General features: G+C 39.3%; 1 protein-coding gene across 3 annotated transcripts; it reads left to right on the top strand.

The window, feature by feature from the left end:
* On the top strand, positions 1–22,502 carry slc25a25b (solute carrier family 25 member 25b). 3 transcript variants are annotated; one of them, XM_042509405.1, is made up of 11 exons: positions 1–890; positions 10,091–10,217; positions 11,960–12,047; positions 13,874–13,909; positions 14,224–14,335; positions 15,833–15,991; positions 16,152–16,304; positions 16,388–16,495; positions 16,921–17,088; positions 17,179–17,329; positions 19,382–22,502. In XM_042509405.1, exons 1-11 carry the CDS (start codon positions 543–545, stop codon positions 19,564–19,566), a joined length of 1,635 nt encoding a protein of 544 aa, XP_042365339.1. In that variant the 5' UTR covers positions 1–542; the 3' UTR covers positions 19,567–22,502. The 3 variants fall into 3 exon arrangements, with proteins under 3 accessions (XP_042365339.1, XP_042365341.1, XP_042365342.1); XM_042509408.1 differs by lacking the exon at positions 1–890 and adding an exon at positions 6,487–6,587; XM_042509407.1 differs by lacking the exon at positions 13,874–13,909.

Genomic DNA, 22,502 nt, shown 5'->3' with positions numbered 1-22,502 from the left:
CCCTCACCAAATATGCTTCTCTTCTTGACAGTCGGCAAGTTAACGGCACCGAAATATCGGAAAAAATCATCTTTTCCATAACGGTTTGTGAACAAGAGTATTTATGTTCGTGCTGGGCGATGCACGGGCTCCGTGTAAACTCTAACCCTCGACGCTGTGAAGGCTTTTGAATAGATAGAAAAGGCGCTGACAGCTCATCCTCATCTTATCGTTTCACCGGTACCTCATTTAGGTTAGTGTAACGTTAAAAATGCTAGCTAACTGAGATAATTTATCAAGTGAAGTTATAGAGAAGAACCGTTTTCGTACCGAGTGAACTCGACGAATGTGTTGGTGGTGAAAAGTCGGGTTTGTAAGCTAACCGGCTTCTGGTAGCGTTTGCTTTCATACCGGCTGAAATGGAGGGACATGTGACGTGGTAGTCAGGGCTCGAGATAACCGGTGGAGTCAAGTTCTCTTCGACTGAGTTCTCTGTCTGTTAACTGTGGAGCTAGTAGCACTGAGTGTGAGGCTATTCAGGAGGCGAATAGTATTGGACACCCATGATGCACCAGCAGGGCTCGTTGATGCCCCCGCTTCTTGGTGATGTATTCTGCCAGTGCCGAGCGGGTGAGACCCACCGGGGGGTCGACCCAGGCGGCGGAGGCGGGCGCGCCGCAGACCCGTCCTCAGCTGCCCCGTCTAAACCAGTGCCTGTGGCTGGGGACTGGCACTCGGATTCCGGTCAGTCAGCGCATCCGTGTGACATATGTGGAGGACCTGAGCAGGAGCACAGACTCAAAGTGTTGTTCCAGGTCCTGGATGTGAACGGTGATGGAGGAATCTGTATCAACGACCTCACCATCGGGCTGAAGAAGTTAGGAGTACACCGCACCGAGCATGAGCTCATGGTAAGTGGACATATTCAGCTCAATTTGTTGAGTCCATATTCGTCCATATTTCTTTCTGTTTTAGTATTTCCATGTAAAGACATAAACACATTTTCCAATTTGAAAAAAGTCAAGTGAATAAATATATAAGAAAAACAATCCCAGCTAGCAGGGAGCGTCCCTACGACATTAGTCAACAAGTTGCAATAATGTGTTAAAGAAAACATTTTAGTCTAATGTTAAAATAACGTTTTAACGATGTTTATCATTTAAAATAATGCCCCTGTAAGGATAAATGCTAACTAAAATGTAACGTTATAACTGTAATATTCAAAGGATGTTTTGGTGATGTATAGAGGTGACAGGTCATACAATGTTCTTTTATAAAACGTTCCCACAATGTTACATGAGAACAAAGGAAAGACCATTTTCATAGTAACATTCAAAATATGTTATTGAGGACTCAGATTACAGACCCTTTGTTATGAAAATGTAATGTAATGTGATATTTTAACAAAAACATTTTCCACATTTTTTGATGTTTATAGAGAAATTTTATCCAAAGTTTAAGAAGAGCATTCTGGTAACTAAAAGAAAACTTGCCACTGAAAGCGTGACTGAAATATTGCAGTGGTTCGCATTGTACCATTCCCAGAACGTTTTAGAACTAAAACTTGCTAGCTGGGATGATCCACGCAGAGGGTGTTATGTTGAGGACTGTTTTCCCATCGATATGTGTTTCCCACTATGTAAACCCGAACTAAACCCTTAGATTTTAATGGTTAATACTTATAGCAGTTTTGTATTTATGGTTTTATTTGAGCCTAAGTGTGCTTTAGTGTGTTTTGATGATCTCAGCACTTATTTTTACTTGAGACACTCACATAATTTAATTTTTTTCCATTTCAATTTATTTATATCATTTATTTATTCTTATTCTTATATTTTTCATATTCCCCCCTTTTTATGAAATATTAATATTAAATATATTATATTACGTACTATTTTTTTGGCTATTTTATTTAAATGGTCATTTTAACACTGCAACTTTGATCAATGCGACTAAACAATGGTGAGCCCTTGGGGCGCTCCATAAGTGATCCCTCCTCTGTCCCTTCTGACTATTTGGACCAAAACGTTCATTTTAATATTAGAAACTTTTTTTTTTTTTAAGAAATAAATAAATGTTTGTTTGTTGTATTTAATCAGGAAAAAATTGAAGTATTTTTTTACGCACTTACTCCTCATGCCCTGGTGCCCCTCCCAAACCTAACACTGAGGGGAGCGCTACGCATTAACAGTAGGGAAACACTATTTGTTGGGGGAACACACTTTGATACAACAGGGGCAGACAATTAGAAACACATAGCAGTTGTGTTTGTCAGCAAACCAGATTAAGTATCAGTAAGGAACAATGGCACAAGGCAACAAGGAAAACAACACAACAGCAGGGAAAGTGGCAAAAGAGAAAGCAAAAGTAGAAATGGACAAATGTTCTGTGTAATGAAACACAGTTTACATTTTTTTAAGGGAAACTCATGAGTGAATTTTTTAAGGGGGTCACGATAATATGGCAAGTCATCTAGATATTGACTTTAAAATGAAATATCGCAATGGTCAACATGCTGATTTCTGTCAGTATGACAAACTGTTTTTTTGTTTGTTTGTTTAATTGACAAAGAGCATATACAAAACTTCAACTCTAAGTTGAAGTATTTTTCTTACTTTACACTATGAATTAATATTACATACATCAAAAAGCATTATATTTTATGGTGTCCATCTGCTCTCATCATGATAAGAGTATGCACAATTTAATGTTGATTCCACTACAGAGAGAGACTTGAGACTTAAGTGGGACCCTTGTTTCTGCAGTCAAATTGCAATAAGTTCCACAAAAGGTTCCTCGTTCCTGAAGATAGTTAAAAATGGGTTTAAGGTATCAATGTTATAAGGTATTTAGTAGTTATCTGGACACAGGCTTTGATGAGGTCATTATACTTTGACAGGGTTACTACTAGTCTTTATTTTTTCTATAGGATTTCTTGCTGAAATGATGCATATTTTATTTTATACACATCATGCTGCAATTATAGCAGCAACTTTGCAGAAGTAGTAACTGAGTAATGGAGTCTCCCTTTACCTCATATGACTGACTGGACTGGAAGCAGACTAAAGTTGTGGAAATCCCTGCTTCTGTGGAAATGTCACATTGTTTGTTGAGGATAGTCACATAATCCTGAATAAAAGGTACCTTCTATATGCCATTAAACATTGTGGCAAATGTCCAAGACCACACAGTTCACAGGATTAATCCTAATAACAATTCACTGGTTTAAGCTCCTCTACCTACGCAATTTAAAAAGTGTTGGTGATTAGTATATCTCAAAACAATATCATTTGAACTCTAGAGCTTCTCTTTAAGCAAATTTGTGTGTGTGTGTGTGTGTGTGTGTGTGTGTGTGTGTGCGTGTGTACGTTTGCAGTTCCTTCTAACAGTAAGTCATAACCTTGAGTCAGTAAAAAGCCTGCAGGCAAAGTCAAAAGGGTTCAATTACTGTTTGACTAAACATTAGACTGGGTAAAAAAGAAGCAATGTCTCAGTGCCTGAACATGGTGTTAGTTCCAGTCATAGTGTCAGCATCTGAATAATGCATTTCCCTCCTGGTATTTTCAGTCAGTGTGTATTTAACAGTGAGTGACATTAGAAGAAAATGGACACACATTTTGAGTTAAACTGGAAAGTCTCAGGAAGGGAAATAACTGCTTTGAACAGCCGTGGCGTAGTAGTAAACCTTTGAACACACACGGTTAAATTAGGAAGATGCATAAAGATGGCATGGATCAATGAATCCGTCCTGCTCTGTATGACAGGTGGTTATAACATGGTGGAGGGAATGGCACACTTTAGCTCTGTTTAATATTGTGTGTTGTACATTTTGTTCCAGGTTACGCAGGCTGAAAAAATCTATCTATGTGATGTAGTAGATTTGTTTGCTGCTCTTGTGACTGTCCCTCTGAACACACAGGCATTTAGTGGGATATAACCAGGTCCAACTGGAAAACTAAACATCAGCCTTGTGTCAAGGCTTGAGAATCCCTACTGCCTACTGTCTTTGTTTTGGTTCAAAATAGACTATATTCGGATCCAATGCTGTTTTTATCCTTGACTGAGTCTTAGACACGTGTTTTTAAACTGTTACTGCAGTGTGAAGACCGTCAACATAACATAACCAAGGATCTTGCTAAATTGCCTTAAATGCTAAGTTGCATTTTGTCATTTGGTTCATTTGTGTTTTGTATTAGTAAAATAATCAATCAGTCATCATTTGTAGTTTAGTAATGGACCAAAACACATTCACAGTTGCCTGATATCAGACAGAATTGTGAACTCGTTACACTTCATTTCAGTCAACTCATTGGAATGGGTAGTTTCAAAGGTCTCGACCCAGGAAACATTCCCACAACACATTGTAAAACTTCAAGATGTTTGCAATGACCATTTAAAAATAGAGCACATAGATGTCTGCTTTATAGGTCTCATACTTTACAATGGAAGTTAAAATATATCCATCTTCTGCAATACTTACTTATATCTAAAACCTGATACAAAACCCAGTATGAGAGAGATTTGGCTATTGAAATGAAAAACTATAGAATAATTAATTTTCATATCAGACTGTAAAACTCAAGGAGATTTAGTTTTAATGCACAAAGTGACAGCTTTAAAAAATGATTCTAGTTTGTGTACGTAGACTTAGTATCATAAAAGAAGTGGTGGTTGCCTCCGTGCCTGAAAAATAAAGCCACAGTGAAAGTGCATGAGGGCCTGGTGCTATTCTGTGCCAGTGTTCAAGAGCACAGAGAGAGACGAGCATTATTAGATTTCCTTTAAAGCTTCATCCTGGTTTAACATTGATGTACTTGTGTTGTTGTGGTCACACATACATAGACAACTGCAGTGGACATTTTGAGTGAGCTCCCTTAGTGTCTACTTTTAAATAATGAGAACTAGATAATTTTATAAACCTGTTTATAACCTGTCTGATCACCTGAACACTGTGTACTCACCCTGCTGGACTGTTGCAGCACCCCTAGATTACAGTAATTAAATTGGTGATTGAAATACTGCTGTCACATAACTAATAGGAGCGGAGACCAAACCTCAGGTTGTTAAAACAACAGAAAACAATGAATTAACTTTGCATAGTGACCTGCTGTTTCAAGAAAATTTAAGTGATTTAAAAAACAAACAAACAATGAAACTGCATTTGTGAGCTGTTTTTAAAGATTTAAGTTTTCATTGGGAACCAGTTGGGGTAGTGCAACTGACAGGGTAGAGAACTCAGAAAGTCTTGGGTGATGGGTTGACAAATTGTTGCTTTTCTCATGAGATTTGTTAATAATAAGAAAAAATGAATAATGTAGGACTTAGAATTTGAAAAATAAAGGCTTTTCTTTTCTAAAATGTGAAAATCCCTCATGCTGGTGGAGAGAGGCTTTTTGCTGGACTTCTTCCAGGTTATATAGTGGACAGGCTATAATTAAGAGAGCTCCTGTTTCTGTCAACAATCAGTTAATCAGGGATCAATGAACTCTGTAAGCAGTGCAGACAGAAAAAACAGGTCTGCAGAGAGAAACTGGACGTCATGAAGATTTTAGAAAGACTGAACACTGTAGTTTTCCCAGCAGAAGGACCTCAGTACGTGTTGTGAATTAAAATACAGCAGAGCTCAGTTTTCAGATGAATGGAATCTCCTGCTGGATGCTGACGGCGTGCTTGGAATGACTCAGTAAGCGAGCAGGAGGAGACGAAGGAGGGAGGCGGGAGGCATCACTCAGCAGATTTTCTCCTGTGAGGGAGGTGCAACCGAGGGGAAACCCTGCTCGTCACCCCTCCCCCTCCTTCTACTCCGACTGACGCTTGAAGCATAAATTAATTTCCTCCCTGCTATCCTGTCCTCCATTGGCTGAGGGGCTCGCTCCATGGCTCGACATTCGCACCTGCCAGTATGAGCTGCAGTGATTGGTCGGGCTCAGCTGCAGTGAGGATGCAGGTTTCTGGAAGCTCTCTTTGCTGCATTTCTCCGGCTGCTGATGCTGAAGCTTGCTAAGTGGCAAATCCTGATCGTCTGCTGCTGCTTTTATTTGATCATTCTTAACATGAGATGCTTCCAGTGTGAAAATCTACATTTAATAAATGGAGAACTCATGCCTCAGAAGTTCCCTGGCAAGAGTTAAATAGGAGTATTTCTTTCTTGCCCTGCTGCTTATGACCTGGATGTCTCTCAACGGAGGGATTTTTAATGAGAAACGACCCAGCAAGCAGCTGAGACTCTGAGCTGGAGCAGTGAAGTGGAAGAAAGTGGAGACGTTATCCTCAGCCGACCTTTCTACACACTGCCAGTTCAACTCTTTGATTTCGCTGTTTGAGTAGAGGGCAGTCACTCAGACACAGGGAGCCCTGGGCTAAGGATGCAGGACATGCTGACTTTCCTGCGCCAAAGCCTTTTTGGCAGGACGCAGTGTAAGCCTGTTGAAACTCAGTCACCTGCTGAGAAAGAGACTGAGGGTACTGGGAGGTGCAGAGAGCTGCAAGCTTGTCTCCAGGAAAACACTGCAAACTCATTGGAGAGTAAAGAATTCAGCAGAAGTGATGTTACTCCAAAGAAGACCAAGATATTAATAATGGTGGCACCTCCTCCGGATCTTAAACAGGTAGGATACAGCAGGAAGCTGTACTCCTGACCCACCACTGTGTCAGAATTTTAAAATATTCCAACATTAACTGCTTGGGTTGGCACAAAGGTTTCCTCTAAACACCACTGTGTTACACTACTGTGTACAGCCTTATAGAGCTGCTTAACATTGCTGTAGACCATCGTTTCTCAAAGTGCAGCCCACAGGTCAATGACAGCTTTCAAAAACATTTTGTGTGGCCCCTGAACATGGTGCAACATGCATGCATTGTAATTGTAATCATCATATTCTGTCCATTTCAAAACTGTTCCTTTATACAGCCAACATTTACTACACTACTCTGCTACTGTGTCAAATTGCATAAAGGTCTGTCAGGTTAGGAATGACAACCTGTATGACAACCTGTAGAAAGCAACTGGTTGCATGGCAACTAATGGTACCTCGTGGGAAAGAACAATGCAAACATGTTGCAAGAACCAGGTTCAGTCATCATTGCTAGTGCTGTTAGCTAAAGTCAGCAATTTTTGGTAGAAAAACGTTGCTCGAAAAGCGTTGCTAGAAAACCATTGTTTTCCTTGGTACAGCACACCTGTCAGGCACTCTTGCTGCTGTGCGTCTCATTTTTGGAGCAGTCACACCTGGTGGAATGAGCCTTGGTGTGATCGGGCCCTTTAATACTACCAAATCCTGAACAAGACCTCTTTAGGTGACCGCAATGTTACGATTGTCTTTGAACTGGAAACACACTGATATAACAATAATTATGGCTACGCCCATACCCTGTGAAATTGGGGTTAGGCCAATTTCATCCCCTGTACAGTTGTCATGGACAGGGAAATTAATTAGAGACCAAAAGCGTTTTTTGGGTGTGAACATGTTTATTTCTGTTGTAAAGTTGCACATTTTAACATGGGGGTCTATCGGGATTGACTCAAGGCAGCCTCATGTGGCCATTAGAGGAACTGCAGGTTTGGCATTTCTGCATTCATTTTTCAGCCATTGAGGCTGCCACTTGCTGCTTTCTCAGTGTTAAGCTCACAGTATCAAGTCATTTATTGATAGCAGTATTCTACCCTGCGTTCATTGCTGGTCATTGCAGTGTCATATCTAAGAAAAGTAAAGTAATACTTTCAACTGAGACTGGAACACATTACAAAGATAAAATGTAACATATTACAAAGATACAACATAAATATAATTGGTTAAGGTATTAGCAGATAATTGATTAGATTTGTTTATGATGAGGGCTGTGAAGTTAATATCATCTCACAGAAAAGAAAGTTGCAAAATTGCAATCAGTATCACTGTTGCATTTTGTGTGGAGTCAGGACTGAGTAAGCAATGAACTGTAAGTCAAACAAAGGCAAGCTGCTGCATCAACTACTTCTCTGCCTTAAAGGTCACTTTTCTTCATTGCATTGAAAAAGTTCATGTTCCAATAGATGTTTTTTTGTGTATATTGAAATGTATACCAATTTTTAAGAGATTTCCTCATGAAATCAGTTCATCTATGTGAGCTCAGTCTACCATATTAACATAATGATCCAGTAGGAGGAGGGTGCTGTTTAATCTTTGTGAATGGATCCAATGACAGGCGGGCTGGTGTCCAAGTGGGCGAGTGTGGAGCTCTGTGTTTTATATCGCTGCTCTAATGACTCTGCAGGATTATGCCACAAAGCGCAGTCTGTCTTCGACATAGCTCATTGACATCTTAATACTTTCAGTGAGACGGTAGAGGAAACCTGATGTGTCTGTGTCTCTATGTCCCAGTGTCTGGCGGGGACCACAATGAGTTTGAGTATTTTGAATCAAATGGATTACCATGTGAAATAAAATCAGTGTTCAAGCTGAGTTTGTTTCTCCCGTCGCATGAACTGATGACGTATCGTACATGGAAGAAGGTATGAGTGAAAACATGCCTTGCTCTCATTCTGATGCTGTAAGATTTTTTTACTGTCATCTGCTGGATTGGTGACAGAGATAACTTTATTTTTGTGTTGTTTGGATAATCCGTCTCAGTGTAATAATGGCCTGTCTTCTCTGATGGCCTTTAACAAATGAGAACCTCTTATATAGTGTTTATTAAAGATGGTTCTTCAGTATCTGACTAATGTTTTTACAAATGACAGTATTACGTAATATAGACAGAAGTAAACTGTGTCTGTAAAGTATCTAGGTTTATAAACTGTGTGTTGTTGTATGCCTTAAGGCTCTTTTCTGGACTATCACCAGATGGCTCCATGGTGTGAAATGATCCTATAAATATTGTCTCTATGTGTACTTTTGTAGCTTGGTTGCTAAGTTGGTAATAGGTAGTTTGTATCCTCTGTGCCGGTGACAGCCGTGGCCGGAGGCATTATGTTTTCGGGTTGTTTATTCGTAGAACCGTATGTCTGTCCGTTCATCTGTCCATATGTACATACACAGATTCTCAATATAACAATAATGTTGTAAGGGAATTTCTTTAAATTTACCGCAAATAGTCAAATTTGACACAAACATTCACTTCGACTCAACAATGAGATGATTAAAATTTGGTGTTCAAAGGTCAAAGTCAATGTGACTGTCTCATTTTCGTGAATGCAATATGTGAAGATGGCCTCCTGGGAGTTTCCTTAAATTTGGCACAAATGTCCACTTACTCAATTATGAACTGATTAGAATCTGGTGGTAGAGGGTCAAAGTTCAAGGTTACAGTGACTTCATACAACACGTTTTTGGCCATAACTCAAGAACCCCCTTTAAACTGTGCTGATTGTATAGATCTTCTGTGAGAAAAGCATACATGTACTACAGACCTGGACTTGACTGGTGCATGGAGGTGCATAGCCACATGGTGTTATATCTAGTTTTTTAGTGAAATGATCTTCACAGTGGCCTGTGGACTGTTCTCTGACCTATGAGTCCAGTGATGCACATGGTTAAGTTTTCTTTTCTTTTCTTTTCTTTTTTTTTTGGCATGCTTAGTCCATTTTTGCCTCCCTGCTAGCAGAGCAAATCATTGAATGTAGTATTGTTCAGGTGCTTTCTGTGAGAGCAAACATGGGGCTTGACTTCCTCTCTGACCTGCACAGCCAGCTGTTCCTTCCCTTAGGTAGACTTTTCTTGCTGATAAGTGTAGTCTATATTCATGCTCCAGCTAGCTCTAATTCCTTGTAGAAATCTTTCCAGTTGGCTTGGCAGGCTATATTGGCACAAAGTGCTGTGGACTGTCTAAGATTACTAATAACCCAGTATGTGTGATGGCTGTAAAGTGGTCTAAACTGCAGCCCGAGTCAACAGTGCACAGATGGCAAGAGACGGGGAGAGCTCTGACCTTCTGTTTGTCACATCTCTCTGTCCACAAAGCTCTATGGCTGACTTTAATGAAAGTGGTGAATTAGTTCAAGTTAATGTCTTGTACAGATAATGTTACAGCTAATGCATCGTGCTCACTGAAACATCTTGACATTGTTTAAATATAAAAATGGGCAGAGAAATCAGTCTCTCAAAGGTTTCTCCTGTGTCCTCTCTCCTTACAGAAAATAGTAAAAGCAGGAGACAAAGACCTGGATGGACAGTTAGACTTTGAGGAGTTTGTCCATTATCTGAGAGACCACGAGAAGAAGCTCCGGCTGGTCTTCAAGAGTCTGGACAAGAAGAACGATGGTGAGGAATCTTGTTACATCTAATGACTTTTACAGTTTGCTGTGTGGTAATGAGAAATTAGAGGATCAGTGCATTAACACAAACATATAAAAGTGTTGTTCTAGTGATTAAGTATTATTGCATACATGTTCAAAAATGAGGCAGCAGTGTGTAATCCCAGTATGGATCAAGCTCCAGAAAGTTACAATAGGCAATAAGCATCTTTTCATAAGACCTTTAGAGCTTTGATCAGGCCAAAAAAATTCAGGTCTGACCTTACATGAACCCACATAGTTTCTTTCCAAGATCCACCCGACCTGAGCCTGAACTACAGCAACAGTTTAGGGCCCGGACCTGCTTGATATTGTCACTGTAAAAAAATATCAGGGCTATCAGATCAGTTTTTGAAAACGTGATCGATCACAGAATTTCAGTAGTTAATCACAAATAATGATTTTTTTTATTACATATTTGAAATTCCATTATTTTGCTTTTTTAAAATAGTTTTGAAGTCCATATTAATAAGGTAACTTGACTTGACTTTTAGATTTAAGTTACTCCGAGATCTGATCTGCAGTCAGTTTTCACCCATTTAGCAACTTAGTTAAATTTAGTTAACTTATTTGATTTAGTTTCTTTCACATGTCTGTGGTGATTCACAGACTCCAAAATAGTTCTTTGCTGTCTTTGGCGATGTGGTTGCCTGCTGACATCAGTCTCAATCGCTGTACCTGTGTACTCAGCTAGTAAGTAGGAGCTCAAACTCAAAGTAATTTAGAGAAAGATTAATTGACACAAGGTGCTTTAGACGTGTCAACTGACCTGACTCTTTTAAAAAAAATGAAATGGCCATTCAGAAGTGAAGTGGTGTTGTTATTTTCCTTACTCATGTTGCCATTCATGTTTCACCCATCAATGTATTTCCATCTTCAAGTGGGTACGGTTTTCCACAGTGATGCAGCGCTGATGATGATGACCACCACTCTCTGCTGCATTTTATGCACATCTCTCCCTCTGCTGGGGAAGCAGAGAAAAACACTGTCAACCAAGTTGCCTTGCAGCCCCTCTCTCTATCTAGTTTTCCTTCCAATCCAGCGCAATTCTTGCCATTTACGCTGGAGAATTGCCAGTTTCCTGTCTCCTGTGCAGTACACTGGAGTTGGTGTATGTAATGTGAGCAAAAGACCCCCTATTCTAATGATTTGTTAGTTTAAATCTAAATCTTAATTTCAGCATCTTCAGAATGGGTTGATTGCAGCATAACCGATACATTATTCATGACATTACACAGAGTATAAGCTCTGCAGCAAAAATTTAAAGACACAGGGAAATACTGGGTATAAATACAGGGATAAATCCGATCTGATTCAAGCTAGAGGGAATTCTTTTTTAAAAAAAGAATTATGAAAAGTCAGGCCTTAACCCAGTGGGTCGGGATGGGCCCATATAGGTTTGGGTGGAAAATGAAAGCTCTTAAACCATCCCCATGTGTTGAATGTCCACACCTGTAAAACTCCTCAGCTCCAGTGTGTGACGCAGGCTTGTTGTTATTGATCTTTATACTTCAAGATCAAGCTGAGATAACCCTAATTTTATCATCAGGGTTGTCTTCTCAGACTTTACAAAGCTCATCCAGGGACTCAAAAGACATCTGCTTATACAGGCCAAGAATCAGTCACTCTGAATAGTTATCTGACCTCTATGTGTAAAATCAGTAGAGTTCATCTTTAATGAATAAGTAATCATTTCTTTCCGTGGTGCAGGCCGGATTGACTCTCAAGAAATCATGCAGTCCCTGCGTGACCTGGGAGTGAACATCTCTGAGGAGCAGGCTGAGCAGATTCTCAAAAGGTGAGAGTGATGCTGTGATTCACAGTCTTAATGGATTCACTAATCTGTTCAGCCCCTGTCTGTGTGTGTGTGTGTGTGTGTGTGTGTGTGTGTGTGTGTGTGTGTGTGATGTTTCCCCTCTTATAGTATATGTCACATTTTACGCATGTGATCTTTTCAAAGGAGCTCCCTCCTAACAACGACAGACAACAGCTAGTTGACAGTCACACTGGTTTTGGTCATATGTGTTAATAAATTTAAAGTGCCAGTCTTTTCTTGTGCCTCTCTCACATTAACGTCAAGTCTGCAGCAGCACATTGCAAAATACAGGGAGAGATTATCTGCACGTCACATTCTACCTTTTAAGGATTGTTTTAAAGAACACTGTAGCAAATGTATCACTTAAAGTGTAAATTCAGTATTTTTCAACATGGACCCTATTTTACTATGTTTTGTGTCTTAGAGACTAATGGGAACTGTTTTTAAAATTAGTCCAGTATTGAGAGAAAACACTGCATCTGGCAGCTGAGAAAGAGACTGCAATGTCACCACTGTGGGCATACAGCACAGTCAATTTACACCCACTAAAAGTGCTTGTTTTTTCCACTAAGAGGCTCAGATTATTATTCTCAGTGTGTAAAAACATAATGGAATTGATCCCTACAGAGACAGACCTTTTTGTTTTACAGTAAGATTCTTTTTATGTAACCAGAAACAGTCCTGAAATCACCATCACCAAACCCACCAGACTCCATTTACAGAAACACTTATCAACCTCTAACTCTCTTCATTCAAAGTCGAAAGAAACAGAATAAGAAAAACTGTCTTGATTTTGTCTTTCCACTCTTTTAACAATCACCACCACTGGTTTGGTTAGAATTAACCCTTAACTCACCCAGTAATATGTAAATTAATGCCACTCCATACACACTAAAATCACTCTGTTTAAATTTAGTCTGGTGAAACTGGCTATTTTGGGCCTTTTTCTGGTTAAACCAGGATCTTATTCTTAAACCTTTTAAAACCTGGAGCAACTACAATTTCTTGTGCTGCTTTCAGATGCCTTTGATAAGTATTTAAACCTTTGAAGCCAGAAAACATTGCTGCAATTTCTTTAAAAAACATGGGAGAAAAGTCAATGAGCAACTTGGTAAGAAAGGTTCCACACATTGCATTGTAGATTTAGAAAATATTTTCAAAAGAGCTCAGGAAAAACGGTCAAGGGGAAAAAAGAAAAATGTGAAGGAAAACTATATTATAATGACCACATTTCCATATTTAAAATTGTGTTACAGAATTGTTATGATTTTTAAGCACTGTATTCAGGTTGTGTTTGCTTTGCCTTGTTTGCTTGTTTTACTGTCTTTTTACTTAATTATTTTGTTTTTATTTATTTATTGGTTGTTTTGTTTATTTGTTTCACTAATTTTCAGGTAATTTTTGGGTAATTTCTTCTTGAGCTGCTCATTGGCCTCTTATCTTGTTTTTAGAAATCAAGCCAGTTTGCTCAGGTTCCAAAGAGTTAATAAAAAGAACTATCTCTGTAACCTGTTTTGCAGCTGCAGCCCTCTCACTCAATACTGGACCAATTTCAAAATCTGTTTCCATTAGTAATTGAGATACAAATCATAGGGAAAAGGGTCTGCGTTGAAAAATACTGAACTTATCCTTTGAATATCAAGTCCTATCCACACAGAAAATAAAATCAGTATGGTGAACCAGTTTGGGGCCTGTCACCTCTCGTGTGAACTATCAAGCTGTTCTGTTCATCTAGCCGCAGTATTTGTCTAGTCCCTATAACCTCCTGTTTGTCTGTCTGTGTGTCTCTTCTCTCTGGCTGGTCTCAGAATAAGGAGGGGTCATATCTGGGCCCCTATCTTGTAGTAAGTAGCAGCTTTTATAGTCTGCCTGCTCAGCCGGTGCTCCCTTGATCCCTGCAGTCTGTCTGTTTCAGTTACCTGCTGCTATTTTGTTTTTATTTCAGATTTTTTCAGATGAGAAATGCTGTGTGATCATATAGTGTCTCAGTTGTAGGACAGATTGCTCAAGCAAAGCACCCTGCTACAACTGAATGCACTTGAACTCATGAAGGAAGCCATGAGACCAAGTGATAGCATTGTTAAAAAGTGCATGTGAGTAGATAGCTTGTTCTTTTTGCTCTCCAAAATGTTTGTAACATTCTGTTTTTCACTCCCAGTATGGATAAAAATGGCACAATGACGATTGACTGGAATGAGTGGCGGGATTACCACCTCCTGCATCCAGCTGACAACATTCCTGAGATCATCCTCTACTGGAAACACTCCACGGTACACACTCCTCTCTGCTACATGGGCAACAAACATTAGGAGCAGACCCTAAGTCAGAGTCAAATCTTTCTCTCTAAAATGTTTATGTGTAGGTAATGCGTCAGACAGAGAGGTCAAAATGTTCAACATGTTAACTATGTTGTTGTGAGTTTATAATCATCTAAAAATAAAGATTGCTCTTTTTTTGTTACTTTAAACTGAGACGTTTATATCTATATACAAAGCAGGCTCTCTTCCAAAAAAGAAGCCCAGAAGGGACAAACTAAATACTGACTCCTACACAGTTGGCTTTCAGGAGAACTTTCAGTTATAATCTGCACCTTCAGCACTAGATGCCACTAAGTCCTTAACACTAGACTTTCAGTAAAAAGGCACTTATAAATTTGAGATGGGTCTCTTTTTTTTTCTTTGTAAGTTGAAGGTGTTATATCAAAGTCGAAATGGCCCCGTTGTAACATTGGGCTAGGGATCAGGAGCTCCGATACAGCCGATTAGCTCAGAGAGTCGACTGTTAATTTATTCTACAGTAACACTGACCATATTTGCCGGGTCTGTACAGTACTATATTCTCCTATCACACATGAACATATCATAGACAACATAACCTCGTTAGTGTTGAGAGTCCTCTCGTGTGGATGTCAGTGTGAGTAGAGTGGCTATACTGTGTTGTGTTCTCAACTCTATTATAGAAGGGAAAGCACCCATTTGTGATGCTAATTGGCATTGCACTGATACCACAACTCTGTTACATCGTCGCCCAAGGTCCTCCTCCACCTACCAACCACAAAAAAAGACTAAGATTTGAATAAGAAGTCCTGTGATAACTCAAGATTCACAAAGTGACTGCAAAACGTTTAGAAGGAGCAAAAGATGGACCTTTTACCTGTTTTCTACCTGAAAGGAATTTCTTTTGTGACAACATACAACTTGTTAACTTATTGTAGATTTGCTGGTTTTGTGTAGTTTTAAAAAGGATTTGTTACACACAGTGACATGATAACAACATGATAAAGTGTATGTTATCACAACAAAAAAGATACCTGTAAAAACAGAATAATTTAGTGTCAAGTATAAACAAGACATTATATAATAATATGTGAAAAATTATGTGTTGTAATGTGAAAAGGATCTTGTAAAAAATTTGATGAATTTCTCATTTCTGCATAATGAGCGACATATATTATATACCAGTCTCTTTGTAACTGTAAAAACACATCGACATTCAGAGAACGCAATTTGAGTAGTTTGTAACTGTGTGTGTAAGTAATTAGATTATGGATACATTTTTAAATACCATTGCTATTATTAATAATAGTACTGAATAATTTGATAAGCCCAATGGAGGAAGGAATACATCGTATGTACCTCACACATATTCTTATAACACTTTCCCCTGTGTCACACCAAATCTGCAGCACTTATGATTAGTGTTATACTCTGATATTCACCTGTCATGAAGTCTTACTGTCTAACTGAAACCCTCTGCTTCCTCCTCAGATCTTTGATGTTGGAGAGAGTTTGATGGTGCCTGATGAGTTCACAGAAGAAGAGAAGAAAACAGGAATGTTGTGGCGACACCTTGTGGCCGGAGGAGGAGCTGGTGCTGTGTCACGAACCTGCACAGCACCACTGGACCGGCTTAAAGTACTCATGCAGGTAAAACACAGCACAACTGATGACTGAGGGAGTACTCTCATAGAGGGACAGTTTCATTAATCCATAACTTTTTACAGTGGAAACACTAAATAATGTGTACCAAACTGTGCTGAATTGAATTGACCTGCTGGCGGAAACACTGCATATGTTCTGTTCCTAGGTTCACTCCTCTAAGAGCAACAGCATGCAGATCACTGGAGGTTTTGTCCAGATGATCCGGGAGGGTGGTGTTAGGTCACTATGGCGAGGCAACGGCATTAATGTCATCAAAATCGCCCCTGAGTCTGCTATTAAGTTCATGGCCTACGAACAGGTACGCTCCAGTAAAGCTCTGACTCCAGTTACTGTCACATTTTGTGTTGCTGCCTAACAAAAAAAGCACATCCTGTCTGTTAGATAAAACGATTAATAGGAAGTAACCATGAGACGCTGGGCATCACAGAGAGACTTGTGGCGGGCTCTCTGGCCGGAGTCATCGCTCAGAGTAGCATCTATCCCATGGAGGTGAGACACCAGTGAACTCAGACAACAAAAAACATTTTTCAAGTAAGACATACAAGCTTAAAAGTAGTCTAAGTGGCTATAAGGATTGTATTAATTTTGTAAAGTTACGTAGCAGCTCATGACTCAGTATGTTTGTATGAAGAAATATCCGAGTGGATTCTTTTTGTCATGTGACTGACTGCCCATTTTAACTTTTAGCCTTGAACCCATCATGTGAAACTGTACTGTGACCTCTGATCTGGAGGAAATCAGATCTTCAGACTCACAGACCTGAGGTTCATGACACTCAACGTATTTTAATATAAAAGATAATGCACGGCATATATATGTTAGTCTGTGTTTGTTCAAGTATTTTCTCTTGGACGACAAAGTGGTGGTTTTCTGTCATTTGTTATAAGGCATGACATCACTTCCTGTCCCGTCAGGTGTTGAAGACACGGTTAGCGCTGAGGAAGACGGGCCAGTACTCTGGCATCTTGGATTGTGCCAAACAAATCTGTCAAAAAGAGGGCATAGCCGCTTTCTACAAGGGCTACGTGCCCAACATGCTGGGCATCATCCCGTATGCTGGCATCGACCTGGCTGTCTACGAGGTGTGTGCTAGCTGGACGGGGATAACTTGTCTTTTTGTGTATTGCTGTCTTAGTTGACTCTGACATGTTTCGTCTCCTCTTCTCTGTCAGACTCTAAAGAATTCCTGGCTGCAGCGCTTCGCCATAGACAGCCCTGATCCGGGAGTGTTTGTGCTCCTGGCTTGTGGCACCACTTCCAGCACGTGTGGCCAGCTGGCCAGCTACCCACTGGCGCTGGTCAGGACTCGGATGCAGGCACAAGGTCAGTCTTTGCAGAACTCTACTGCACTCTGCAGCTGCTGTCTAGTAGAAGCAGGGGTGGGTGATGTATCAGTAATACAATATGTATCATATGTTGTTCCAAGTGGGATGTATAAAGTGAATATATCACAAATATTAAGTATAAATTGTCACATCATTTTTTTCAGTCACTGGCATGAGACTTGCTGCAGCATTTCAAAATAAAAGTCCTGTAATTATATAAGTTATTATATAACAGTAGCTTCTTTACTTAACTTGACTGTAACTGTCATCAATAAGTTTAATATAGTCTACAGAAGTTTAGAGAAGATTTCAAAATATCAAGACATATATATAATGTGCCTAAATATTGCAATAATATTTATAGCCCATAATGCCCAGCCCTAATTAGAAGAATATAGTGTCCTGGGGATAGCATTTTTCTGTAGGCCAACCCGGAAGCTAACACCACCCTGTATACCTTGTCAAAGCTCTGTGATAAACAAATGTTTGTAATACTTGCACGTTTTGTTCAATAAGATAATCCTGACTAATGAATGCCACTTTCAGGATTTTTGAAGCCTAAATGCAATCGCCAGAAAAAAGATATAAACAAACTAAACAACGGTCACGTCACCACTGCTACAAGGCTGTAAAGCCATGTTCCCAGCTGGTTTGATGACGTTCTGTAGTCATTTGACCACTTTAAGCAACCGGCTCTTAAAGACACATAAGAGTTTCAGTGTTCATAGAACAAAATGTGAAAGTCTCTTCAGCTAGTGTTAACCACAGACCTGATTTCAGACACTAAACCAAAAACACATTCAAAAAACTAATTTGAGACAAGGAAACTGGAGGTGCTGAAATACTAACTCATTTCCAGGTTCCTGGGGTTCTCTGTAAAGGTATGATTATGAGCTTCAGGAGTACCCCAGTGGATTTATGAGCCATTAAGCGGACGTTTTTTTAGAATGATCGTACCTCATATAAGAGAACATTTTGTACTTTTGTTCTAAACTTCTCAGACTTTTTCTGGAGGGGAGCTTGTTTGTGTGAGTGTTGAAAGTTGCATCCTGTACACGCCTCTGTTTGCACAAACTAGTTTTTAAGGAATATTTCACCTGCAAAATGACCATTTGTTATCACTTACTCACCTCTTGTTACCTTGAGCTTGTGAAGAAAACTTTGAGGAGTAAAGAACATTCCTCATGTACTGAAGTCATTGGGGGCCACGTTGAAGAACAGCCAAACTATATCTAAACATCAGATTACAAAGTCTCACACATGTCATGTATTATAACCCAAGTCTCATTAATTCATTCATATGCTCAGTTTTTCCTAAACACATTCATTGTGACAAAAACTTTACAATATATAACATTTCCTCAGATGAGAAGCACACCCTGAGTGTGCCTAAGCATGCGTGTGTGTGTATGTGCTCCGCCTGCGCCAGCTTTAAACGCATGTGCGTTCCAGGCATGTTGCTGGTCTGTGCATGAAACTGTTTGTACTGACATGTTTTCAATTGGGGATTTTCTGTTACATGTACAGATTTGTATCTTAAAAAAAGGGAAATGCTGAAGAATTTGACATCATTAATACTGCATGTTTAACTAACATAAACATTGCTTTTTTTGCCCAGACCACATAATCAAACCATAAAGCTGATGTTATGTTTAAAAAAAAAAGGATGTGTTTGAGGTTTATGCGTCTGACAGTAAAATTAGGACATGCATCAGTTTCCTCTGTGTGGGTTCTCTGGTTGCCATGGTGACATTATTTCCATCATTAATGACGGCAGCAGCAAGTAGCCATGTAAGTTCACAGGAGCAGCTGCTGTTCTGTTCACCTGGAAACAATCGAGGTCATAACGATAACTGCTTGTATTGAAGTGTTTTATTGTGACTTTAAACTCTAGCTTGGATCAGATCAGACACCATTGTTGTGGTGTATGATGTTCATGGACTTATTCATATGTTTAGATTCACGTGTCTGGCACTCAAGAATTCAGCAAGCGAATAGCTCTGTGTGTGGTGTAGTGTTGGATGAGCCTTTCTGCCTCTGTGTTCCTTAGCTACCCTGGAAGGGGGCCCTCAGATGAACATGACAGCCCTGTTCAGGCACATCATCAGGACTGAGGGACCCAAGGGACTCTACCGAGGCCTGGCACCCAACTTCATGAAGGTGATTCCATCTGTCAGCATCAGCTACGTGGTCTACGAGTACCTCAAGATCGCTCTGGGGGTCCAGTCAAAGTGAGGAGGGAAATCAAGAGGCCAAAGGGTTGTTTTTGTTCTTCTTCTTTCTTTTGAGCTAAAGATTGACTGAGTTGGGCTCTAAGAAACAAGCAGCTGACATTCAACATATTGACATCAAATAATGAAATTCCAGGGTTTAAAGGATAACCATGAGATGATGTGAATGATGAGGAATGAGAGCTCGAAAGCAGAGAGGCTGATGAAGACTTTCTAGATGCAGGGAAACTTGACTGAAGTTGCTCTTATTCAAGTATGTCTATAGGCAATCCAGGAGTGCTTCAACACCCGTTGATCTTGGATTAGAAAGACAAAAGTTTACATTGAATTCATTGAGGTAGCTCACTGGGGGACCAGTAAAATGACAATGAATGAATCTTTATCTTGAAGGGCTTTGCTAATGCAGATCACAAATCCTCTCAACCTGATTCATGGTCTCGATTTGATACTGTGTTGGCTTTTAAGCTTTGTCTCTTGCTGTCTTGCCGCTGAAACAAAGCCAAAATGTTGCTGCTCAATGAAAAATATACAGTCACTGTATAGACTAACTAGGATCATTTAATTTATGTGTACAAATTCTGAAATCATACTGAAATCGAGACCATGAATTAGTAAAAGGGTTTCTTTTTCTCCATGATACCTCCTGCACTCCATAAATGTGGCAACTACAGGATAATAACTTTCATTTTGTTTCACTGCTTGTTCAGCTGCTTTAAAGACATTTGGTTTTATTCAGTCATTTGCTCAAAGAAGCGAGATGTGACCACAAGCAGAAGACAAGGAAGATGTCCCCTGATGATGGGAATCAACATCACTTTATGTTTAAAGGCATAGTTTTGATTTTTTAAAGCTGGGTTGTATGAAGTACTTATCCATATATATCCACTTATCAGTTTCGTACCTTCAGTACATGATGGTCAGCTTCCTTTTATTTGGAGACAGAAGCTCAGCAATGTAGTACTGCTGATGAGGTGGTCAGCAAAACCTTTTTAGTCTTTTAAAAAACACCTACCTAAAACAACCAGAATCAGTCAAAGAGGGTGTTATATTGAGAATATTTTTATTGCTTTGCCTTGCTGTCAGACAGTCCTTTCCTTTGGCACTACATTTTCTCAACTGTTGAACTTCTGTATTGAAACGCAAAAGTGAAACTGTGCTGCGCAATGTGTCTCATGGCAAGTCAGCTGTTTGGGTCAGACTTTCAACCATTTATGGAAAAGACAACAAATACAAGAAAATAAAAAATGAGGGATTATGACAGCAACAACGTGTGAAGACAAAAGAATACCTTAATGTACCAAAGTATACAGACGAACTTTGCAGTGAGAGACTGAGCGGGCCAACAGAGAGTGATGCATTTGAATATGATAGTTTTGCAGCTGGCGAAATGTATTGCCAACAGAAAGCGCTGTTGGACGGCTGCTAAGGTGGTGAAAATATTCCAATATAATGTGCACTTGATGCACTGATGTTGATTTTTTTTTTAAGTGATACATTTCTTTTTAGTTGGCTAAAATATATTTTGTTGCTGTCCCCATCTACAGCAGTATATTTCTTAACTTCCATGGTGGTACTTATGTGTGCTCTTCCAAACTGGAGGTTAACTGTTATCTACTGTAGTCTTGGGCAATATGAATATTTCACACCTTCCTTAAATTTCTCTAGGGTATAACCCGATGCTACTTAATTTCAGCTTGTAAGATTAACAAATACGCAATAGAAACCCACAAAATGTTAAGAAAAGGAACATTTGCACAGCTATTTCCTTGATTAAACAGAGAAATACAATAGTACAATTGAATTCAACTTTCTCTCTGTCACAGAAGACTGATGAGGCCTAATTGCCTTCATGAGTTCAAAAGAAAGACAAGCACCTGTATTTATTATGGTATTGAAAAACATACCTTCAGGATTTCTAAATACCCTAGTATACTGTAATACTGTGGTACCTCCCAAGTCTAATCTGCTGTATGCAATACACTGACTGTGGATAAATACCTCATACAACCCCACTTCAAATCATCTGAACTATTCCTTTAACAACACAGAGGCAGTATTATCAAGGGAAACTGAATATGGGCTGTCACAAATATCTGATCCCTAAACTTGTCAGATTACCAACGTCTTAAATTGACACAGCATATTCTGTCAGAGTCTATGACATGTATCAGTGCTTAAATATATCTTTTCAGAATTAACAGAGTACAGTTTGGAGGTTAGTGTCCCTCCTAAAACTGTGCACAGAGGTCTCTGTGCAATACACCTCCTTAATTTCTGTAGTGTTCAGTATATCAGTTTTCATGCGTTCACCTTTAAACCAGTTTTCCCTCTCTGCAGATCTGACACGAGTCACCAGGAAAATGTAACTGTATTATCTGGATCTCACATTTTCCATTCTTGTTCGATGTCAATAAGTATTCCTTTAAGTCACATGGCAGGACATCGGAGCAGAGGCGGCACTCTCAGCCTGACTGATGCCTGTGTCACATGAGACACAGATTCCCATGAGTGCCTCTCTTACTTAAATGCACTTAAACACTAGAAGAGGTGGATTCTGTGGAGCGTCGAATGCACTTTAAGGTACTCTGCTTTAATTCCTGTTTTTTTTTTTTTTGTTGTTGTTTTTTATTTTATTTTATTGACGTATTTATGTATTTATTTTACAAAAGAGGATTCATGACTGAATATGTTATCCATTGGTTATGCTGAATATATAATATTAGGTGTCTTTTAATTTCAGAGTCATCTGTGGTCTTAGTGAATAACTGAGGCAAAGAACTGGTTTGTTTTGAGTGATAGACACAACTAATATGGTTTAAAATTCAAAAAGCCTCAAATATATGGAAGCCCAAAGTGGCCAGTACTAAATGAAACAATCATATGAGTAAACTGTCAAATATTTAAATGAACCAACATTTTGTGAAATAATTGAAGAAATTA

Source organism: Plectropomus leopardus, chromosome 20, assembly GCF_008729295.1.
Source record: "Plectropomus leopardus isolate mb chromosome 20, YSFRI_Pleo_2.0, whole genome shotgun sequence".
In the NCBI taxonomy this organism is placed as follows: domain Eukaryota; kingdom Metazoa; phylum Chordata; class Actinopteri; order Perciformes; family Serranidae; genus Plectropomus; species Plectropomus leopardus.
The sequence above is the reverse complement of the archived record's forward strand: the minus strand, read 5'-3'. Positions and strand labels throughout refer to the sequence as shown.